We start from the raw sequence: 24,633 nt of genomic DNA, 5'->3' as shown, positions 1-24,633 counted from the left end.
TCACCACAGCTTCAGCTTGGGTCGCACCTGTGGCCCAGATCTGATCCTCGGCCTGGAAACTCCACATGCCCTGGCGTGGCCAAAAAAGATAAAAACAAACAAACAAAAACTAAAAAAAAAAACAAAGAGTAATTACTGTGATCACCTTACCTGTTTAGACTTCTATCAGTGTTAGCCCCTTTCGAAGGCACAAAGGGGTATACTGCCACCAGATGGTAACAGGACTTCAGTTATGACCACATGGTCCAAAAGAAAATGTGTCCACCTGAAATCCATTTTGAATCTCAAAAAAAATCCCTTTTTTTTTGCTTGTAACAGCAGAAATTTATTTCTCACAGTTCCAGAGGATAGAAGTCCAAAGTCAAGGCACCAGTATGGTTGAACCCTCTTCCTGGTTCAAAGTCAGTAGCTTCTCACGAGTCCTCACTTGGAGGAACCCCCAAAAATTACTTCTATTAGTGAGTATGCATTTAGTTTATAAAGAAAACAAACACACAAAGAATGAATGAAATTCCCTAAAAAAAAGAAAACAAAGTATAAAGTACATTATTACTTCCCCCCATATCTTTAAACTTGTTGACAATTCTTCAGTGTAAAGTTGGTCTTGTCCCTTGACCGAACTGAAGTGCTGTTTTTCTACTTTTCCCTGATTTCATTCTCACAGTTCACTCTTGATTTAGTGGTCAAGATGCTTTGGGTGGTTTCTCCTGCCGCCTGAGATTTGTCACGTATGCACAGTTAAATTAATTATCTTCATTTGTCTTTTTTCTTTTAGGGCCGCACCCATGGCATACGGAGATTCCCAGGCTAGCGGTAGAATCAGGGCTACAGCTGCTGGTCTACACCACAGCCATAGCAATGCCAGCTCCGAGCCTTATCCATGGCCTACGTCACAGCTCACGGCAACGCCGGATCCTTAACCCACTGAGTGAGGCCAGGGGTCGAACCCACAACGTCATGGTTCCTAGTCGGATTCATTTCCACTGTGCCATGATGGGAACTCAGTCAGTTAAGGATCTGATGTTGCCATGAGCTGTGGTGTAGGTCACAGACACGGCTTGGATCCCGTGCTGCTCTCTGGCATAGGCCGGCAGCTGTAGCTCTGATTTGACCCCTAGCCTGGGAACCTCCATATGCTGGGCATGGCCCTAAAAAACAAACACGACTCTAGCATGTTGAAATGACAGGCTGAAGCTGGCAGGTGGTGCTTGGTGTTTGCGAGGGATATAAAATCTAAAATATCTATCCACACAAGATTACACAGTTAATCAATCAAAGGGAACAATCTGTTGGAGAGAAAGAATTTTAATCAGTGGGTTACAAAACTTACATACTGTGTTGAACATAATAGATGGAACACTGACCTCCAGGATATACATATGAGAACACCACACCCTGAGCAAAGCTAAAGAGCTTTGAGGCAAGACCTTTTAATTTAGCAAACTACCACAGTATGTTTAAAATAGAATCTGCTCTTTTAAAATTGACTTGCACATAATTTTAGAGAGAATATCTATTGGTTAAACTGAGGTGTGTCTGTGTTGTAATTTCATGAGCGCACTTCAATTTCTGATAAGGGAAGGTTTTGGATACATCACAATAAAATTTCACTTTATGAAAAAATAATTTGCATGAACAAATAATGCATCTTGAGAGCATGCACATAGCGTGAGGACAGTGCATGATGAACACACAACATAGAATACCACGAACGAACACAGTTCCCTAGCATCCAACTCCCTTTGTTACACAGCGTGTCTAACCCAAAACACAGCAGGGAATCGCCTGTGTGGCATGGCCCAGACACCTTAGGGGTAGGTGTATATGTGCAAGGACGGGCATACCGTTGTGGCCGTGCGGCCTCTCTTTGTGGCAGGATATCTGTCCCTGGCCCAGTTTGGCTTCATATCTGGAGCTGGCTCTTGGCTGGGGTTTGTGCTTCTTTTTGGAGAGTATGATACTGTAAATCCTGGCTTCTCTCTCTGTGCAAACAAGATACAGAAGTTGATACAATGGGAAAAAAAAAAGATATAGAAGTTGAATCATTTTATGCTGAAATTCCTAAAGTTATAGTTAAGGATGGGCCTGGTTTTACAAGGAGTTAGCAAGAAATATTTGCATTTCCCCCCAAATACCAAAGCGGCTGACGTTGTTATAGGGGAGAGGTGAATCAAGCATTTGCACTAGTCCCTGAGAGAGCCAAAGAAAGGTCTGCGGACAATTTTTTTTTCTTTTTTCTTTTTAGGGATACACCCATGGCATATGGAGGTTTCCAGGGTAGGGGTGGAACAGGATCTACAGCTGCCAGCCTACACCATAGCCACATCAATGCCACATCCAAGCCATGTCTGTGACCTATACCACAGCTCATGGCAACGCTGGATCCTTAACCCACTGATCGAGGCCAGGGATCAACACTGCATCCTCATGGATGCTAGTCAGATTTGTTTATGCTGAGCCACGATGGGAATTTCTAAAACTCTACTCTTTAAAAAATGGAAGTTAAATGCCTACATCTCTGTTACAAGAATATTAAACTAGAAATTTTAAGAAAATGCAGTAAAACAAGAGGTTTGGATGGCATTTATCTACTACACTGGGTTTCACTGAATCCCTAGTTACATGTTGCAGCCTAACTCGCACGTTTCAGTTGTGGGACATGGTTTTAGCCACACACAGACAACTTGCAATGGGATGCTGAACAAGGATAGGGGACAGTCATGGCTTATCCGTGTGTCAGGACGGAATCCCCTTTCATTTGACTTTACGCTTCTCTTCACTGCTCTCAGTCTTTGTTGCATCGTGGTGACTGGACTGTCTACCTTGTTACCCCTCCCAGGGGATCATGGAGGGCTCATATCGTAGAGTCCTCCCTCAAAGGGCCCCACACAGTCAGTTCTCTGTAAGGAACTGACGGGTAAATGAGAGCATCATCCTACAAATTCCCCGGCAGCAGGCTTGGGAAGACAGCAGGGCCTTCCCTTGGAGAGAACTGTCCATTCTATACCTAGTGCACCTACGCTGACCTCGTGGTCCTCAACCTTTGCTGCACCCAGACATGCATGAGCAGCGCTTTCCCACAGACACACCCAGGGCTACTCGAAACCACAGCTTTCCAGCTGTTTCTCTATTTTCACTCCCTTTCGGGGAAAAAATATTCAAGTGCAAATGAGCAAGAGAGATGTTTTGACAGGGATAAACATGAATTCATTCTAACTTAATTCTTTTAAAAAGCAAATCATGGAGTTCCTGTCATGGCTTGGCAGAAATGAATCTGACTGGCATCCATGAGGATGCAGTTTTGATCCCTGGCCTTGCTCAGGGGTAAGGATCCAGTGCTGCCGTGAGCTGTGGTGTAGGTCACAGACATGGCTCGGATCTGATGTTGCGGTGGCTGTGGCATAGGGCAGTGGCTACAGCTCTGATTTGACTCCTAGTCTGGGAACCTCCATATGCCACAGGTGCGGCCCTAAAAAGACAATAAAATTAAAATAAAATAAAATAAAATAAAATATAAAAGCAAAGCATTCAAAAACCTCGGTGATCACTGTAACACTGGACGCAAGGCACACCTCACAAGTGACAGTGGCACCTGTTTGTTGTTAACGTCTCCTAGGGTGGAGAACCGCTGGATTCACTACCGCTTTTTACCTGACATGCTGCCATGGAATCACAGAGTAATAGCTGCCTAACAGATGTTTGTTGAAATAAAACTAAATTCCCCAAGGGAATTTTTCAGCCCTGAGTGGGCCTCCTCTGTTCTGCGGTACCTTGTAGTCTGTGGCCCAGGCTGGTCAGGAGGTTTGTAACCTGAGGTTGCAGACTACCTCAGATGTTCACTGGAGCAGAATAAATCCAAGAAGGTGGCCTTCGGCTCACCACCCCTCCAAATCATATAATACATTTGAAAACCAAATAAAAATGCTACACATTTGTATATGTATATATAAGGTGAAATACCTGCATTCTCTCCTTATTCTTAGTCAAAATCAAGGTGGTCATATTTGATGAGTCCAAAGAGGTGCCTCTGTCTCTTCCATTTAACTGTGACTAAAATAAATGAACAGATTCTCACTAAATTTTCCACATTCACAAATGTGATTATATAGAGCACATGCTGAGTGCTTTTTATTCCTGCATGTTGATTCACTATGCTACCTCTGGCATGAAAAAAGAGGCAGAACACAAACAGAGAGTAATTCAAAAAAAAGAAGAAACTAGTATTTATTGAATGACTACCATATTTCAGGCATTTTCACATGGGTGAACATGGATGGAGGGCGTTAAGCTAAGTGAAATTAGCCAGACAGACAAATAACTGCGTGGCATCACTTATAAGTGGAATAAAAAAAAAAAAAAAGTAGTTCCCATCGTGGCTCAGTGGAAACAAATCTGACTAGCATCCATGAGGACACAGGTTCGGTCCCTGGCCTCTCTCAGTGGGTTAAGGATCTGGTGTTGCCATGAGCTGTGGTGTAGGCTGCAGATGCGGCTCGGAACTGCTGTTGCTGTGGCTGTGGTGTAGGTCGGTGGCTACAGCTCCGATTTGACCCCTCGCCTGGGAATCTCCATAAGCTGCAGGGGCCGCACAAAAAAACAAAAAAAAAAAAATATATATATATATATATCAAACAGAGAGTACAAAGGTGGTTGGCAGGTGCTTGGGGTTGGGGAAAATAGGGGGAGGGCAGTAAAAGGATATAAACTTTCAGTTATAAGATGAATGAGGTGTGAAGATCTAATGTATAGCATGGTGACTATAGCCGATAATACTGTTGTATAATTTAAATTTGCTAACAGGGCAGGACTTAGTTCTTACCAAAAGAAAAAAAAAAAGACGTAAATATTTATTTGAGGTGATGGATGTGTTAATTAACTAAATGGTGACAATCCTTTCTCGATGTATACGTATATCAAATCATCATGTTAAAATATATTACCAAAAAAAGTTTAAATAATTTTTCCATAAGTGAGTTAAAAAAAAAAAGAGTCAAGCAAAAACACTACCTCATTCACCCTTTGTTTTTCATTTTTCATCATTGAAGAACTGGCATTCTCTGAATTTTTGAAAAAAGCAGGCTGTTTTTGCAGAGTAGAAGCAAAGCCTGCCCTTTCCTAGAAGGAATGCAAAGAGAATGTTTTTCGATTGACCTATTGCAATTAATCTCTCATAATCAGCCCAATTCACCCAACAGTAAAACTCCCACCTCTGAAAGCATTTTCATCTTTAGAAAGCAGGGGGTATGGTGTGGGTGTGGCAGCTAGGAAGGAGGTATCCAAGTGTTCTTGGCCTGGACCAGGCCTGGTCCCTCAGCCACCCAGCACCTCTGAACCAGTGCCAGCCACCACTTTTCCAGTACCACCTCTTTCCTCTGGAGACCCAGACTTGCTGTGCTAGAGGGTAGTGGAGGACTAGCGGGCCAAGCTGAGATCTGCTCAGGGATGTCCAGAGGACCCATGGAAGAGCCCTGAAACCCAAATAGAAAGCTTCCCCTGGGCCCATTTCCCACTCCCTTTCTGGTTTAGACTAAACCTTGACCCCCGGTCCTGCACCCTCTGTGGAATACTCTTTAACCAGACAGTAGACGCAGGTAGCAGAGCTTTCTTACTGGGGCATCTTCTGCTAACTTTGACTCCTTCATCAAATTATTTTTTTGATACTGTTTATTTCTCTGCTTTCTAGACTGAAGTGGCTTCCTTTTTTTCTTCTTATACATCTTCTTCTTCTGACTCAACTGTTCCAGAAAGTAAAGAGAAATTAGTCATTGAAGGTGCTAGAGGTAAGCCCAGCCATATGTAGCACTCTTTACACACACCACTCAAGACACAATGGCTAACCCAGGATGTGGGCCCTCAGTGTTGAATTGTTGGTTTGGAGAACAAAAAAACAGTTCAGTTACCTCATTACCAGAGACCCTTCCCTACTTAACACCCCCCAAATCCCACTATTATAGACACACTGCTAAAGGGGCACCTATACCAATAACTAAATATCTGTGATATAAAATATGAAACCAGATTACTTATGGTAATATTGTCAGGTACAGATAATGCTGATTATTAGATGTGTGGTTAATAGATACAGTTTGGTTGCTACCACAAGGTGGCTTTAATAATTAAACAAGTGAAGCTCAGGGCTAATTTTCCAGGTATCTATTTTCTGGTGAAGCTTATACTGATGTTGCTGCAAATCCAGCTGAAGAAATTGTAGGGTCCAGTCTGCTTTGACTGCCTCCTCCTGACACAGCCTTAAACTCACCCTATGATGAAGATATTTCCTAATACAACTAATAAATCAGGTGCATAGTGAACCAAAACAAGTATTTTGCTATTTCTAAAGCTCTTATATCATCTGTGTAAGAAAAAGCCTGTGAACAGATGGTGCAAAAAAGCAAATTACTTAATATACGGAAGCATAAAAAACTATCTAAGAGAACATGAACAAAGAAACACTTTTGTAAAAAAGTATGGGTCATTTTTCAAAACCTCCATCTCTTAACATGAGAATGTTAAACTTTTTAACCTTCTCCCAACCCCCACTTTTAGGTAACTTCGTAATAAAAATGGAGTCCTCACTCCCCCGCCCCAGATTTAAAAAACAAAGTTATAAAGGACAAAATGAACAACCCAAGGCAAGGCAGCCAGTTAGGATGCTACTGTTACATTTTCTATAGATCTGAAGATGATTGAAAATTCCCCCGTATTAGCCAGCAGTGCCAAGCTTTTTAAAGGCTGCTCCTTCCTGGATGTAAGAGTCTCTGTAATCTCACCTCATTTGCTATGTTCAGCAGGTGGACAGGAAGCCCATCGGACAGGGAGCTGTCAGAACCACTGGTGCTGTTTCCCAAAGGAAAGGAAAAAGGGAAATACCTGTTATTAATGTTGAGGATGTATAACATTTGCCAGACCAGTTGCATGGGATTAGGAGTCCCAGTTTGGTGTTTTTCCTGTATTGTTAAGTTGTTTGTTTGTTTGGTCTTTTTAGGGCCACACCTGCAGCATATGGAAGTTCCCAGGCTAAGGGTTGAATCAGAGCTACAACAATGCCAGATCCAAGCTGTGTCTGCAACCTACCCTGCAGCTCAAGGCACTGCTGGATACTTTAACCCACTGATGGAGGCCAGGGATCGAACCCTCATCCTCATGAATGCTAGTCGGGTTCTTAATCCCTTTGACAAGCAAATCCATTCATTCATTCTGAACACCTACTGCATGCCAGGCAGTGCACCAGGCACAGGAAATGGAGATGAAGCATGTGGCAAAATAAATACTGGACAGATGGGCAAAGCTGCCCTTGGCAGTGATTGTGAGAGGCTGCAGGAATCTTAATGAGCAGCCCAAGAAGAGCAGAGGACTGTGATTTGTTTGAAATCAGGGGCTTGGTCTCATTCATACCTGTTCACCAATACCAGTTCAGAGAGCAAGGATCTGGGTAGGTAATCTAAAAATGTGTTGAATATACAAATAAATATATTTGATAACAAAGAATCTATAGGGCAGAGATTAGGAGTATTACTTTTATCACCCCAATTCCCCCTTCAAAAGTTTTGGATGCACATCTACACTGATCTAAAGTCCTCCCCACAAACTGTCCCCTCCCCCTTTCTTCAAAGACAAGGACGAATGAGGACTCAGATAATCCACCCTTTCTTCTTTTTCGTCACGTCTCTTGCTCATGTCACCTTGTGTTTTCCCCTTTCCTGGGGTGCGTTATGACATGTCCTCCATCTATAAAAAATGTCTTAGGCACAAAACTCAAATCTCCTGGGAAAAGACAGCACTTCCAACCATTCTCTTGCTCAGCCCTTTCATCCTGTTCATGTCTGCCCCCTCCCCTCAGCATGCAATGAGAAGCCCCACAGCAGGACAGCAAGAAGAAAGCCGCCTCTTCTCTGATCTAATTCCTAAACCCCTGTTCTCGCAAGGCTTTTCTAGTCTGAGGAGCAGCCTTTTAGGCCACTAGATAATAGCCTCCACAGTCTCTTTTGGGGATCACAGAAAACTCACAAAAGGGATAAAAGCATTAGATGCAGTACGCCCCAGAAAATGTTGAAAACCATGTATGTGCGCACACAAAGCAAACTCAAACTTGGCTTGCACACGCGCAGTCTGCTCTTCTGTATGACGGTGAGAAGGGACAGGCTGGAGCCCCATGGAAGCTCGTGACAGCCAGCTTGCCAAGGCAGAGGCTGGAAAACGGGGTTCACAATTCCCTTTTTTTTTTTTTTCCAGCCACCTCACAGCCTATGGAGTTCCTGGGCCAGGGTTCAGAATCGAGCTACAGTTGTGACCTATACCACAGCTGCAGGAATGCCAGATCCTTAATACACTGTGCGGAGCCAGGGATTGAACCTGCATCCCAGGGCTCTAGAGACGCTGCCACAGCCGAACTCCTGGGTTCACAATTCTTTTTTTTTTTTTTTTTTTGGTCTTTTTGCCTTTTCTAGGGTCGCTCCCATGGCATATGGAGATTCCCAGCCTAGGGGTCTAATCGGAGCTGTAGCCGCCAGCCTACACTAGAGCCACAGCAATGGCGGGATCCGAGCCACGTCTGTGACCTCCACCACAGCTCATGGCAACGCCGGATCCTTAATCCACTGAGCAAGGCCAGGGATGGAACCCGCAACCTTGTGATTCCTAGTTGGATTTGGTAACCACTGAGCCACGACGGGAACTCCCACAATTCTTAACAACAATCGTTTCAGAGTATCCCTGCTGAGCCAGTCAGAATGCAGGCAGGCTGCTTCTGAGTTGATTCCCCCAAGCCCTCTATGTCTGAGTTGATATGCAGAGTGCATTCTGTTTTTGAGGCCGAAAGTGAAGAGGGGTTGGTACAGTGGTCCTGGGGGTTAGGCAAAGGATTCTGGGAGAGTGCAAGAGGCAGCATGGTGAAGAGGGCACCCTTCCTGGCCTGAGGGTCTGTTTAAGGTTCCTAAGGAGACATTTGGGAGACTCAGCCAGCAGAACTACCTTAGTCCAGAATCAGTGTGCCTCACAAGAGTGGGTGGAGAGCCATCCCCTTCCCACTGCCCATCACAGATACAGTGCAACCTCTAGCAGAAGGCCCGCATGCCCAGCCCAGAAACCTTCTGACCGGGGACAGCTGGTTTAGGAGGCTGGAGTGGAAGGTGTTCGGGCATACCTGTGAAATATCCCCGACCTGGGTCTTCCTAAAACATCTGTGGAGACTATGAGAGTGGACCTGAGATCCTTCATACTAAGTGAATTCAACCAATATTTATTGAACTCTCCCTATGTGCCAGGTCCTGCTCTAAGTGAATGAGATACAGAGATGAAAAAAATAAAGATCTCTGACCTTCTGGAACCTACATCCTAGTAGGGGGAGATGGACAAAAATAATAGACACAACAAAGACATAGGTGATACAGAAGGTGGTAAAATGCTACGGTAAAAAGCAGAACATATAAAGAGGTTGTGGAATGGCAGGAGGGTGAAGGCAGTGCAACAGTGCAGTATGAGAGTGACGAGGGTTGGCCACACCGAGAAAGCTGACATTAAAGCTTGGAGGAGGTGAAGGAATTAGCCATGGGACTATCTGGGGGAAGAGCATTACAAGCAGCTGGAACTGCTAGTGCAAAGGCCCTGAGGTAGAAGAGGGCCTGGTGAGTCGGGGGAAGAGAGGGGAGGCCAGTGCAGCTGTAGAATGTGAGGGTGGAGGTCACAGAGCTATCAGACCGCTAAATCTGTAGCCTTGGAGGCGATTGTAAGGTCCTTGACTTTGTGTCTGAATGAAGTGGGGCAGCCACTGAGATATTTTAAACAGAGGAATGACATGATCTGATTTCCTTTAAAAGAATCACTCCCCTGGTTTTCTTTTGGCCACGCTAGTTCCATCTTAGTCTCGTTTGCCAGCTCTTCCCTGTCTCTTTAACAGCTTGAGGCTGTGGTATGCAGCTCAGACTTGGTCCTCTTCTTTACTCTACCTGCACTCACTCCCTTGGATCTTATCCACTCTTAAGGTTTGTTTGTTTGTTTGTTTGCTTTTGCTTTTTAGGGCCACACCTGTGGCACATGGAAGCTCCCAGGCTAGGGGGTGAATCTGAGCTGTAGCTGTCAGCCTACAACCACAGCCGCAGCAATGCCCACGTCTGTGACTTACACCACAGCTCACAGCAATGCCAGATCCCTAACCCACTGAGTGAGGCCAGGGATTGAACCCACATCCTCATGGATACTAGTCAGGTTCAATGGGAACTCCCCACTCTTAAGGTTTAAATGCCATCCATCCCATGATGACTCTGTTAGACCTCTCTCCGCTGAACTCCACACTCACATACCCAATGCCTATTCAATATCTCCATGTAGATGTCTAGTAAACATCTCAAACTAACACGCCCAACACTAGATTTCTGATCGTCACCACCCCCCAACTTTCTTCACACCCTTCATCTTCCCCATCTCCATCAAAGGCAACTCCAGCCAACCAATTATGGAGTCATTCTCTTTCTCTCGTGTCTCAGATCCTACCTGTAAGCAAATCTCAATGTCTGAAACTTCAAAATATATCTAGAATCCAAGCAACTCCCACACCCCAAGCACTGCTCCTCAGGTCTAAGCCACCCACACATTTCTCCTGTATTATTGCAAGAGTCTCCAAATGAGGGTCCCGCTTAGACCTTTCCTCTTTACAGCCCCAGTGTTCCTACTGAAGCTAAAACCAAAGTCAGAACGTGATACTTCTCCACTTAAAACCCTCCAAAGGCTTTCCTACAAGGCTCTACAAAAACTGCCTGCCCATCTCTCTAAACCCTTTCTAGCACCTAGAAAAGAGGCTTCAAAGAACAGGTACTCAATACGTAGTTGCTGAGGGAATGAAATGTATTTAAGTGTCCCACGATTTATTCAATATTTTGCACCTGAGGTTCAAAGCCAACGAAATAACAGGGCAAGCAAAATGATAATTTAAAAAAAAATAGATATTTTTGCTTTTTCTTTGAAATGAAGTTTTTTACCTGGATTCGATGTCAGACAAAGAGATGTCACTCCAACTTCCTTCTAAATCCATATCTTGTCCAAATTCTTTGAATTTCTTATGGATTTCCTGTTGTAAGAGCTCTTTAAGCTCTGCTAGACACTGCATGAACTGTGGAAGTGAAAAAAAGAACTACTAAAAAAAATTTGGGGGGGCTACAACTGTGGCAAACAGAAGTTCCTGGGCCAGGGATCAAACCCACACTGTAGCAGCTACCTGAGCCACAGCAATGATTATGCCAGATCCTTAATCTGCTGAGCCAACAGGGAACTCTTAAAAAGAACTATTTTTGATTATCCATTTATTTTTTTTCATCAGATATTTACTAAGTATATGCTGAAAGGCACTTTATTTACTTACTGCTGAGGACATAAAGATTAGTAAACTGGGAGTTCCCGTCGTGGTGCAGTGGTTAATGAATCCGACTAGGAACCATGAGGTCGCGGGTTCGGTCCCTGCCCTTGCTCAGTGGGTTAACGATCCGGCGTTGCCGTGAGCTGTGGTGTAGGTTGCAGACGCGGCTCGGATCCCGCGTTGCTGTGGCTCTGGCGTAGGCCGGTGGCTACAGCTCCGATTCAACCCCTAGCCTGGGAACCTCCATATGCCGCAGAAGCGGCCCAAGAGATAGCAACAACAACAACAACAACAACAACAAAAGACAAAAAGACAAAAAAAAAAAAAAAAAAAAGATTAGTAAACTGTAACCTCTGCTACTAAGGATGTGTTAACAATAAGTTACATGAGCTGTAGGAACAGATAGAAGAATTTTTAGAGCAGAACATCAATGAACACTGCTTCAGCCACTTTTCCCTGGCTATAATAAACTTCTTGAACAATGCAAAGATCAGATTCATTCTATCTCTTGGAGTAGCAAGGAAGGAAAAGGTAGAATGGTGTTGTGTTGTTCAGATTTTAGCCTGTGGCAAACATGATTTAACAGGCCTTATGCTGTGGTCAAATTTTCCTTTAAGAATTTTCCTTTTTTTTTTTAGGACTGCACCCTTGGCATATGGAAGTTCCCAGGCTAGAGGTTGAATCAGAGGTACAGCTGGCAGCCTAACCCACAGCCACAGCAATGCCAGATCTGAGCTGCGTCTGCAACCTATACAACAGCTCGTGGCAACACCGGATCCTTAACCCACTAAGTGACCAGGGATTGAACCCACATCTTTATGGATATTAGGTTCATTACTGCTGAGTCACGACAGGAACTCCATTCTTTAAGAATTTCCTTTTTTTTTTTTTGTACTTTTTTTGTCTTTTTAGGGGTGCACCAGCACATATAAAGGTTCCTGGGCCCAGGGTAAAATCAAAGCTGCAGCTACTGGCCTATGCCACAGCCACAGCAACACCAGATCTGAGCCCCATCTGCAACCTATACCACAGCTCACGGCAACGCCAGATCCTTAACCCACTGAGCAAGACCAGGGATCGAACCCCCATGCTCATGGATGAGAGTCAGATTTGTTTCCGCTGAGCCACGATGGGAACTCCAAGAATTTTCTAATTGAACAGTTGCATCCAGAGTGGTACATGTCATGTGTTCCCAGGACTGCCATTCCAGAGAGGGTAGGAGAGAGGGGTTATAGACCATGAATATAGGCTCCCTTTTATGAAGGTGAGTGATGTAAATAAAACAAACAAACCACAAATAGAGTTCCCTGGTGGCTCGAAGGTTAAGAATCCGACATTGCCACTGCTGTGGCTCTGGTTACTGCTATGCTGTGAGTTCGATCCCTGGCCCTGCCATGGGTGCAGCCCAAATAAATAAACAAATAAAAGAAAATGAGTGATGAAAGGAAATAGAAATAATCTCCTGGTAAAGCAAGGCCAAAGGAAGTCTTTATGATTTAGGATGAGAGTACTTGAGAACATCTGCATTTGAGGGGATGAAGAAAAGGAAAAAACTGAGGGCACAGAAAAGAGAAGTTATAGGTAATTAATGGGGCAAAACCTCAGGGGGGCCATAGGGGAGGTTGGCAGGTACACAAAGGACAGGGATGTTTCTTTCTTTCCTTTTTTTGGCCACACCTGTGATATGCTGGAGTTTCCAGGGCCAGGGATCAAACCCAAGCCACAGCAGTGACCTCAGCCACAGTAGTGACAACGCTGGATCCTTAACCCACTGAGTCACCAGGGAACTCTTTTTTTTTTAGGGATAGTTTTGAGAAGAGAAAGGACATGTAATTTTCTGAAACAGGAGGAAGGGAAGTAAGAATTGGAGGTGCCACAGGGAAACCTAGAAGTGAGGGAGAGGTGTGAAGGGAAGCTGGCACACTCTTCTTGGGGAGTATGAAGTCTTATCATTTGCTGAGAGCAGGCAGGCTGGGGCTTTCTTATTTTCTTTGATTATAAAAACTTCAGAAAAATAAAGATTGCCTATAATCTTACTAGGCTGACTTCAGACGCATGTGAAACTGGTCACAGTAACATCACTACGTTTCTCTCTCTTTTTTTTTTTTTTTTTTTTGGATTTTTTTAGGGCCGCACCTGTGGCACGTGGAGGTTCCCAGGCTACGGGTCGAATCGGAGCTGTAGCCCCTGGCCTACACCACAGCCACAGCAACGCCAGATCCAAGCTGCCTCTGCGACATACACCACAGCCCATGGTAACACTGCATCCTTAACCCACTGAGTGAGGCCAGGGATCAAACCTGTGTCCTCATGGATACTAGTCAGATTCCTTTCCGCTGAGCCACAACAGGAACTCCCCACCATTACATTTCTTGAAACCCCATTTTCACCTTGGTTCGGTCAGGATCACAGAAATCCAGAAGGGTGTCACAGACATGATAACCTAGAGACGTCAGATCCTCAGTGGTAAAGTGAGTGTCTCTTTTATTGCCTGGGGAAAAAAAATCCATAACACTTCTTATTAAATCTTAATGAGCAAATGCAAATCTAATCTATGAATATCTCAGTAAAAACCCCACTTCTGAGTCTAGAATATTACGCTCCTGGATAGGGTCTCTCTCCTAGTTCTAGTCTGATGCAGGCGCATCCATCTTTGATGATGAATAAGTTTACAATCATGATGGCTATAATTACTGAGGTTTGTTTTGTTTTTGGCCACGCCCATGGCAAGCAGAAGTTCCCAGGCCAGGGATCAAACCTGCACCATAGCAATGACCCGAGCCACAGCAGTGACAACACTAGATTCTTAACCTGCTGACCAGGGAACCTCTATTTACTGAGGTTTTACTTTGCAGTAGCATGATGCCCAGTGCTTTACATGCACTATCTTATTAAGTAGTACCTGTAATGCAGGTGCTATTATTATTACTGCTTAAAAGAAATTCAAACCCAGATCCTCCTAATTTGGAGGACCGGAGCAACCTCTATGCTATACTTTCCCGTCAAATATTACATTTCACACTCATTCACAATAGCCAAGACATGGAGACAATCTAGATGTCCATCGACAGAGGAATGGATTAAGAAGATGTGGTATAGGAGTTCCCGTTGTGGCGCAGTGGTTAACGAATCCGACTAGGAACCATGAGGTTGCAGGTTCGGTCCCTGCCCCTGCTCAGTGGGTTAACGATCCGGCGTTGCCGTGAGCTGTGGTGTAGGTTGCAGACGCGGCTCGGATCCCGCGTTGCTGTGGCTCTGGCGTAGGCCGGTGGCTACAGCTCCGATTCGACCCCTGGCCTGGGGTCCATATACCGCGGGAGCGGCCCAAAGAAATAGCAAAAAGACAAAAAAAAAAAAAAAGAAGAAGATGTGGTATATATACACAATGGAATACTATTCAGACATAAAAAAGAACAAAATACTGCCATTTGCAGCAACATGGATAGAACTAGAGACTCTCATAGTAAAGTAAGTCAAAAAGAGAAAGACAAATACCGTACGATATTACTTATATCTGAAATATAATATATGGCACAGATGAACCTTTCCACAGAAAAGAAACTCATGGACTTGGAGAAGAGACTTGTGTTTGCCGAGGGGGAGGGGGAGGGAGTGGGATGGACTGGGAGTTTGGGGTTAATAGATGCAAACTATTGCAATTGGAGTGGATAACTGATGAGATCCTGCTGTATAGCACAGTGAACTATATCTAGTCACTTGTTTTTTTGTTTTTTGTTTTTGTTTTTGTCTTTTTTCTAGGGCTGCACCTGTGGCATATGGAGGTTCCCAGGCTAGGGGTCCAATTCGAGGTGTAGCTACCAGCCTATGCTAGAGCCACAGCAACGGAGGATCCCAGCCGAGTCTGCGACCTACACCACAGCTCACAGCAATGCCGGATCCTTAACCAACTGAGCAAGGCCAGGGATTGAACCCACAACCTCATGGTTCCTAGTTGGATTCGTTAACCACTGAGCCACGACGGGAACTCCATATCTAGTCTCTTGTGATGGATCACGATGGAGGATAATGTGATAAAAATAATATATATATATATATGTATGTATGACTGAGTCACTTTGCTGTACAGTAGAAATTGACAGAACACTATAAACCAACTATAATGAAAAAAATAAAAATCATTAAAAAAATTTCACACTCATATTTTGGGTTCTCAAATTTAGAATTAAGGCACAGACAAGAAAATCTTCTAGGTCAATTATCTCCCCAACATTCAAAGGGATTTCATGTCCCCAACGCTTCGCTTGGCTTTCCCTTGCCATGCTGGCCTAGGATATGCAAAAGAGAGCTTACCCAGAGTGGACCCGCCAAAGGTAGACTCCATGGTATAGCTGTTCAGGATCCCCATCCGCCACATCACAACTCGCCCTGTTCCTTCTTTACACTTTTGGACTTTAAAATTACAACTATGAAAAGAGAACTAAAGAGAAATCCAAACCCTCAGTTAACTATAAACTGGCAAATATAAGATGTAGATGTCTAAAATTGACTAATATGATAAAAATGGTGCCCCTGGCCTCTGTATATTACTTCCTAACATATATTCCATAAGATACAAATTCTAGAAGTTCCCCTGTGGCGCAGCAGGTTAAGGGTCTAGCGTTGTCACTGCAGTGGCTCAGTTCACCGCTGTGGTGTGGTGGTGTGGGTTTAATCCCTTCCCAGGAACTTTCACACGATATGGGCACAGTCCAAAAAAAAAAAAAAAAAGAGCATCTAAGAGATGTTGATAGATATTACAGAGGAAAAAATGAGTTCTTCAGTCATGTGGGTCAGGGAGATAAAGATTTAATGAAACTAAAAAGACATCCTCTGCAGGACCTCCCAGAGCATTTAATACGTAACTGTGGACTGTGATCCTCCAAAGGGGAGAGAGGATATGATTTTTATTGCCAATGAACCCTTCCTTCCTTTCCTCAGGGACTAGGATTCCTTGAACGCCTCTTTGGGAATGCTGACTTAACTTTAGCATTCAAGGCACTAGGAAGTCTTTCTCGTATTTATTTTCAGTCCCTCCCCAACTTGGACCCTCGAAACTAGCTGAGTTGATTCTCTGTGATTTGCGTATGCCTCAACCCTATAACCTCTGCCTTCAACTCTCCCGCTCCCTCACACTGACGTTCTAGGCTTGGAGTTCAATATCCTCCACTGTCTTTCATGACCACCCCAGCTCTTTCTTCCCTTGGAGTCTGTAAACACATCCCTGGTACCCATCTCCACCTACCCTATCCTGCTGAAAATGCTTTACAGTTGCAAGGCATCTCACTACCAGTGATTTCTACATTGTGCTCTCTGGAATCCAGGGGTTCTATGAGAAGCCTCGGGGCACCCCTACTGCAAGGACTGAGAAGGAAGCAGGACAGGCAGGGTTCCAAGCCCCACCCCGCTTCCATGAGTGTAGCTCTGCTCTGAATTGCTTTAAGTACTGGGTTCTGGATGGGATTTCATTTGAAGAAAGAGATCCTTGGATAAAATTGGAAGTTTGAAAAAAGAAAAGAAACAAGAAAGGAAGGAAGGGAGGGAGGGAGAGAGACAGGAAGAAAGAAAAGCTTCCTCTTTCTTTCTTTCTTTCTTTTTCTTTCTTTCTTTTTCTTTCTTTCTTTTTCTTTCTTTCTTTTTCTTTCTTTCTTTTTCTTTCTTTCTTTCCTTTCTTTCTTCCTTCCCTTTTCCTTCCTTCCTTCCTTCTCTCTTTCTTTCATTCAACAAATAAGAGTAGCAGATACAAAACATTTGTCCTAAGAGTTCCCATAGTGGCTCAGAGGAAACGAATCTGACTAGCATATATGAGGACACAGGTTCCATCCCTGGATTAAAGATCTGGCATTGCCATGAGCTGTGGTGTAGGCTAGGCTACAGCTCCTTTTTGACCTTTAGCCTGGAAACCTTCATATGCCTTGGGCTTGGCCCTAAAAAGACCAAAAAAAAAACCCCAAATTTTTGTCCTATATCTTTCTTTTTTCTGGCTTTTTTGGGCCCCACCTGTGGTATATGGAATTTCTCAGGCTAGGGTCGAACTGGAGCTGTAGCCGCAGGATCTGAGCCATGTCTGTGACCTACACCAGAGCTCACAGCAATGCCAAACCCTTAACCCACTAAGCGAGGCCAGGGATCGAACCCAAGTCCTCATGGATACTAGTTGGGTTTGTTAACACTGAGCCACAATGGGACTCCTTTCCCATATCTTATGTGAGAAAATTTGCACTATCATTTAAATACTTTTCTAAATCCAACTTAATTTCTTCTTTCCAATGACAGTTACATTTTGTGAGTCTAATTATGATACTGAACACCAGCTTCTAAATTAATGCAGATACACAGAGGTGACCCTTAGTTTGGGAACTGCCATATGCCACAGGTGCAGCTCTAAAAAGCAAACAAACAAACAAACAAAAGCCCCATCTTTGTTGAGATATAATTCACATACCATCAAACTCACACATTGAAAATACACAATGTAATGGTTTAATTATATTCATAGAGATGTGCGACCATCACCACAATTTAAGTTTAGAACATCTTCGTTACCCCCAAAGAAACCCAGAGCCCCTTAGCAGTCAAGCCCCAAGCCACCAGCCCGAGGAAATCACTAAACTACTCTGTCTCTATAGATTTGCCTCTTCTGAACACTTCATAGGATGGAATCATATAACATGTGGCCTTTCGTGTCTGGCTTCTTTCACTTATATAATGTTTTCATTATGCTAATACTTCCTTAGTTCTTCTACTGACAAATAATACTCCATTGTATGGATACACTACATTTTAAGTTATCTTTTCACTGGTTGATGGACATGAGTAATTAATTCTTAAAGCCACACACGCTTCTAAATTCTTGAAGTCCAGGTTGCTGGAATTTACCCAAGATAATGAGAGATACAAAGTGGCCAATCAAGCCCTGCACATAGGAAGCAGTAAGTGATCCTTCTCCCTTAGTCAATGGACATAAAATTACCAAATGTGCTTACCTTATCTGGTGCATTTTTGCTTAACATTAAAGGAAAGACTCGCTCATGAAGCCAGAAATTGCGATCGTTGTTACTACAGCCATACAGGAAAATATTGTTCTTACGGCTGTGGCCATGGAAATCACAATACAAGAGAACCTCCCGTTCTTCAAGAAGTCTGTTTGGAGGGGAAAACAAAGGGCTCAGTGAGTACACAAAGGCATGAGAATATCAATGATCTTTTGGAGTCTCTTCCTTAAGAATGTCTGTTGAGGAGTCTTCTTGTGGCGCAGTGGGTTAAGGATCCGGCGTTCTCACCGAAGTGACTGAGGTTGCTGCTGTGGCTTGGGTTTGATCCCTGGCCCGGGAATTTTCACTGACCACCACCAAAAATAAACAACCCCCCCCAAAAACAAAAAAGAATGTCTGTTGATACTGCCCCCCTCCTAAGAAAATTTCAACTCCTAATGACCTTCAAACGACACTATCCCAACCTCAACCCCTTGCTGGGAACATGGCACCAGCATTGCTTGATGGCAGAGTCAGGGGGACATGAGGGAAAAGTCTGTGTGGAGAGGGATGATGGGTAGGCCTTGTGTAAGCTGACGAGGAAGAGGAGAGAAGGGACTAAAAGAAAGCCCACTCTGGTGTAGAACTGTGGAAAGAGGGAGAGCCGTAGAGTCTGTACCTGCAGGGAGGGAAAAGAGCCAAAGGAAGCCTTGGCTTCTGACATTCCAGGGCTGGTTCCTCTAAGACTCGGCTGGTCTTTGCCTCCCAATCACCAGGATGCCTATTCATTCAGTCTTCCAAACATCATCACCTTCTCCTTGACGGTGATGATGAGAACAAAAAGGTCGCACATGGACAGTGTGTGGGGTACCGTGCCAAAGAGATCACGTGGATTATCTCACTTAATCCTCACAGTAACCCCCCAAGGTGGGTATTATTATCCCCATTCTACAGATAAGAAAGCTGAAGGTTAATCACATCCCCGGGTCATAGAACCAGTCAGCAGTAAAACCAGGTCTCCAACCCCGGCCTGTGTGACTCCAATACCGGCTCTTAGCCATTGTGCCTGCCAACCCAACCAACACGGCTCCCAGCCGCTCACACAAATAAGGTGAGAAGGTGCACGCGTCCACATAGCCTCATGTGCTGCAGTTTCATTTCCAGGGAAGTGGAATCTCCTTTAACATAGTCTTCAACTGCTTTTTAAAAGGCTTGGAAAATGAGGATTGATTCATTATTCTTTCCACATAAGAGGCAATATAAGACGGTAGTAAGGAACTCAGACTCTGTGACCAGAGAACTAGCTGTATGACCTTGGGCAAGTCATGCAACCTTTCTGGGCCTGCATTTCCCCAGCATATACAAATTGGAGATACTGACTGTGCCAGCCTCGCAGGGTGAACACGAGGATTACATGGGTCATGTGTAAGCACTGAGGATACTGCCTGTGCTACATAAACACTGACTGATGGTTAGGTACTATTGCTATTATCATTACACAAGCCTCATCATGAAGACCTATAACTCTCTGACTTCTGACCTTTTCCATTCAATCATTTCACTTCTAAGGGAAAGGGCTCTAGCTGAAATGTTACCTGTTTAGTTTCAATCCAAAGATAAGGAGTTCCTGTTGTGGCTCAGCAGTTAACGAACCTGACTAGCATCCGTGAGGATGAGGGTTTGATCCCTGGCCTCAATTAGTGGGTTAGGGATCCGGCACTGCCATGAGCTGTGGTGTAGGTTGCAGATGCGGCTCCGGATCCTGAGTTGCTGTGGATGTGGCATAGGCCAGCAGCTGCAGCTCCAACTGGACCCCTAGCCTGGGAACCTCCATATGCCGCTGATATGGCCCTAAAAAAGGACAAAAAAAAAAAAATCCGAAGATAAGACATGATTTAAAAGTTTGAAAATGATTAGGCCCATGTGGCTGCAAAGACTGTGGCCAAAGCCACACCCAATTCCTATGCCACGAGAAGAGACCTCAAAGCATTAGATGGTGCTGACAGTATTCAGAAAAAGACCAACCAAAAAAGGCCTCACCTCTTGATCATGTTCCTGGTATGCCAGATGCATGGGAAAGACTCCTTCAGAATGGTTTTATAATGCCTGTTCAAGTCCCTTCCAGCCAGCGAACACCGGTAATTCCCCACGATCACGCCATCTGGATTTAACATGGGAACCACTTTGAAGATAAAGATATCTCTGAGGAGCTGAGCATCTGGGGAGTTGCTGAGGATGAAGTCCAAAAAGCCTTTCATAATCCAGGAGCCATTACTTTCCCCAGGGTGCACTCTGGCTGTCAAGACCACAGCTTTCTTTGCAGCTGCTTCTTGAGGGGTCTGGGCTGGGTTGGTGATGGTGAGCAGGTAGACAGTGTTTCCCGCTAGGCTCCTGCATAAAGTTCGGAGTTTGCAGAACTGAGATTGGACAGGGCTGTTTGCCACTGACAGGAGGAAGCACTGCAAGTCAGTGTAGGTATATGGGTAGAAGTGTGCAAAGAAGCAGGTGTCCTGGTCATGCGGAAACTGAATGGTCCACGTGAGACAGTACAAGGGTTGCTGCCCATCATCTGTGTTGTTCCGAAAGTACTTGATTTCCTTTCCTTCTCTCCTCCAGCCAATGCTGTGGGTGCTGGCATCCAACTGGGAATACATGAGAGGCTTCATCCCTAAAGTATAGAGGCTCTTGGATTTTAGCAAGTTGACAATGGTGAAGCGATAGGTGGCATCTTTTCTGGTGTTCTGAACTCGAAAATAAAACCATTGAGTGTGCTTACTCGTGTAGAGGTCAGTTCGCAAGGTGAGTTCATACTCATAGGTGTCTCTGTAATAGCGAACACAGAATAATATCTAACTTTGCACGACCATTAAAAAACAAATATGGGGAGTTCCTGTCATGGCGCAGTGGTTAGCGAATCCAACTAGGAACCATGAGGTTGTGGGTTCGATCCCTGGCCTTGCTCACTGGGTTAAGGATCCAGTGTTGCTGTGAGCTGTGGTGTAAGTCGAAGACGAGGCTTGGATCTAGCATTGCTGTGGCTGTGGTGTAGGCCGGTGGCTACAGCTTTGATTCGACCCCTAGCTTGGGAACCTCCATATGCCGTAGGAAGTGGCCCTAGAAAAGGCAAAAAGACAAAAAACAAAACAAAACAAAAAACAAAAGAAAAAAACAAATATGGGAAAATACTGTTTTCCCCTGATAAAAATAGAATTTTTTTTTAAAAAAACAAAAGCCTGCTACATTAAACATTTATTTTCTAATTTCCCCAGTTTTTACATATTAGGCTGTCAGGAACATGAGGAAAGAAAGTTTACTTGGGGTGGGATAGGAAGAGTCTGAAAATTCATACTGCTGCACAGACTGCGTGGAAGTCCTGTGAGTTTCTTGGTATCTTCCTAGAGTATCCAATAGCAGTTTCTAAGCACTTCGACATATTTCTCTGAAACACGATGAACAGCAGTGAAGCCAGAGCCCTCCCTTGGCTGTTACTCATGTCCTGGATGTTGTCACTGTAGAGGAGACCTATAAGCCCTCTGTGTTATTTTTATTTTATTTTTTGTCTTTTTGTCTTTTTTTAGGGCTGCGGCATGTGGAGGTTCCAAGGCTAGGGGTCTAATGGGAGCTATAGCCGCCGGCCTACACCACAGCCACAGCAATGCAGGATCTGAGCCACATCTGTGACCTACACCACAGCTCACGGCAACACTGGATCCTTAACCCACTGAGCGAGACCAGAGATCGAACCCAAAACCTCATGGTTCCTAGTCAAATTCGTTTCTGATGCCCCATGACGGGAACTCCTGTGTTATTTTTACACCTGACCATTATTTGAAGATGAGGGGGCATCTCAGGAATGCCTTCACCTTGTTGAACTTGAAGAACACAAAACACACATGCCAAAAAACATGAAAAGGTATTCACCTACGTGTGTAATTAATGAAGTGCAAATTAAAATTGGAAGTCATTGGATTTCCCCAACGTGGCTCAGTGGAAATGAATCTGACTAGTATCCCTGAGGATGAAGGTTCGATCCCTGGCCTGGCTCAGTGGGTTGGGGATTCACTGTTGCTGTGAGCTGTGGTGTAGGTAAAAAATGAGGCTCAGGGAGTGCCTGTCGTGGCTCAGTGGTTAACGAATCTGACTAGGAAACATGACGTTGGGGGTTCGATTCCTGGCCTTGCTCGGTGGGTTGGGGATCTGGCGTTGCTGTGAGCTGTGGTGTGGGTTGCAGACGTGGCTTGGATCCCAAGCTGCTGTGGCTCTGGCGTAGACTGGCAGCTACAGCTCCAATTCGACCCCTAGCCTGGGAACCTCCATATGCCGCAGGAGCGGCCCTAAAAAGCAAAATAAATAAAATATAAAATAAAATAAAATAAAATAAAATATGAGGTCATTTCCCCTCTATCTCAACATCATTCCAGTGCTGGGAAGCAGCACTCTCACAGGCTGCTGAAGGGGAATGCTGATGGCAATATGAAAACACCCAGCAATTCTCAAGAGATTAAATCCTGGCCCAACAATTTCATTTCTAGAATTTACCACATAAACCCACAAATGCTTAAAGTATAAATTTATAAGGGTATTAATTCATTACGCAAAAAATTGTTAACATCTTAATTTTGCACCAGTTGGAGACAAGATAAATAAGGTATGGAGTATCTATACAATAGAACAACATGAACTATTAAAGATAAGGAGATACGCCTCTGATACCGCCATAGAAAAATACCTATTGTTCAGTGGGTTAAGGACCCAGCGTTGCCGTGAGCTGTGGTGTAGGTTGCAGACACGGCTCGGATCCCAAGTTGCTGTGGCTCTGGTGTAGGCCGATAGCTACGGCTCCAATTCGACCCCTAGCCTGGGAATCTCCATATGCTGCAGGAGCGGCCCTAGAAAAGGCAAAAAGACAAAAAAAGAAAAAGAAAGAAATTGGGAGACCAGAAGAGGAAGCTCTCATGCCCTGTAAGGATAGCAGAGCCCAACAGGAAGAAGAGACTTTTTCTTTCCTGGCAAGGGTTCGGCCAATGAAAACTCAGGGGCCTTTGTTTACTGGAGCCTCCCACTTCCTTTTCTCAGTGAAAGCCTCCTCCCTCTCTGCAGCACCGGACTTGCACGTGGCTTCCTTGGCTTCCCTGGTTGCATATCCCGAATTGCAATTCTCTGCTGATCCTGAATAAGCGCATCTTTGCTGGAAAAATAGCTCAGTCTGTTTGCTTCAGGTCAACAATACAGACTTCAAATGCGCACTAATTTCTTTTAGAAGTAGAAAAAACATTTTACATACATTTTTATTCTGGGGAAAAGTATGAGTCACAATTATTCCGTTCTTCAACGTCCTCACAATCATTTCTCATCACTTTACTCTTTTACAAAAATACTCCTGCCTCCTAACATGGTTCCTGAAGACACTTAGTCATTTCAGTCACCATCCCCTTGGGAAATCCCTCTGTTACTCACACTCTGACAGCTTTCTGCAGGTTCCCGCTCTCGAACCTTGATTCAAACAGTAGAGTATTATCTTCTGGGCCTTGCAAGGTGACAGCAAGTTCCTTGATAATTCCTCGTTTGCCTCCCACTCTGGAACTGATGAAACAGGAATCTCCAGTGGGCACTGCAGATGAGACCAACATATTTAGTCCAAGTTCCACTCAGAGTCGATTTATCCAGCAAATAAATATCCAGCCCCTCTGTGTTTAGTACTATTCCAGGTTAACAACAATGAGCGTTCAAATTTTCTATTGTCTTTGCTGACACTTTTAATTTTTTAAAATGCACTGTTTCAAAGACCTTTAAGTGGCTTAGAGAACTTCCTTTTGCTACCTGGCCACCCTTGCATGGCATCTCAGATACTGCTTATACTCACTTAAAACAGCATTGGCAACAACAATATTCTAAGTGGAGAATCTGAAAACATTTTCAATCTTATTCTACAAAAAGAAAAAAAAAAAACAAATAGCATCTATTTATTTAAAAAAAAAAGAGAGAAGGGAGGTTCTCTCATGGTGCAGTTAGTTAAGGATTTGATGTTGTCACTGAAGTGGTTTGGGTCGATGCTGTGCTGTGGGTTTGATCCCTGGCCCGGGAACTTCCACATCCCAAAGGAGTGGGGGAAAAAAAAAAGAAAAAGAAAAGAAAGAGAGAAAAAGATAAAGGGAAAATAAATTACACTTGTTGTCATTTTTTGGGGTAAATCTTTCCAGATTTAAATATAACAAAACCAGAAACTTAAGAAGAATTGGCATGGGTACAGTTTGCCTACAAGGGGAAACACAATATCATATTAACTAGTGAAAAGGTCATGATGGAAATTTTACC

The 24,633-nt window shown here is 44.1% G+C and overlaps 1 protein-coding gene across 35 annotated transcripts in view; it reads right to left on the bottom strand.

Annotated features, from left to right (window-relative positions):
- Positions 1-1,289: 1,289 nt before the first annotated feature.
- Positions 1,290-24,633, bottom strand: part of AGBL2 (AGBL carboxypeptidase 2) — a 38,506-nt gene continuing 15,162 nt past the window's right edge. For 13 of the 35 annotated variants that reach the window (XM_021083064.2, XM_085011130.1, XM_021083071.2 and 10 more), the window contains 11 exons: positions 23,776-23,929; positions 20,359-21,141; positions 18,331-18,487; positions 15,659-15,785; positions 13,738-13,838; positions 10,974-11,104; positions 6,771-6,837; positions 5,610-5,735; positions 5,008-5,115; positions 3,961-4,050; positions 1,290-1,982 (listed from right to left, as the gene is read on the bottom strand). In XM_021083064.2, coding sequence (XP_020938723.2) covers positions 1,809-1,982; positions 3,961-4,050; positions 5,008-5,115; positions 5,610-5,735; positions 6,771-6,837; positions 10,974-11,104; positions 13,738-13,838; positions 15,659-15,785; positions 18,331-18,487; positions 20,359-21,141; positions 23,776-23,929 — 2,018 coding nt within the window. In that variant the 3' untranslated portion in view covers positions 1,290-1,808. Of the gene's footprint in view, positions 1,983-3,960; positions 4,051-5,007; positions 5,116-5,609; positions 5,736-6,770; positions 6,838-10,973; positions 11,562-12,225; positions 12,380-13,532; positions 13,839-15,658; positions 15,786-18,330; positions 18,488-20,358; positions 21,142-23,047; positions 23,299-23,775; positions 23,930-24,633 lie in introns of those variants that run through there. The other 22 variants (XM_021083067.2, XM_085011134.1, XM_085011142.1 and 19 more) reach the window with 6 other exon arrangements.

Source organism: Sus scrofa, chromosome 2, assembly GCF_054392235.1.
Source record: "Sus scrofa isolate SSC_HxYL_T2T_F1_AM1 chromosome 2, Sscrofa_HxYL_maternal_Yorkshire_Landrace_v2.0, whole genome shotgun sequence".
NCBI classification, from domain to species: Eukaryota; Metazoa; Chordata; class Mammalia; order Artiodactyla; family Suidae; genus Sus; species Sus scrofa.
Note: the sequence above shows the minus strand (reverse complement) of the source record. Positions and strands in the feature narration are given on the sequence as shown.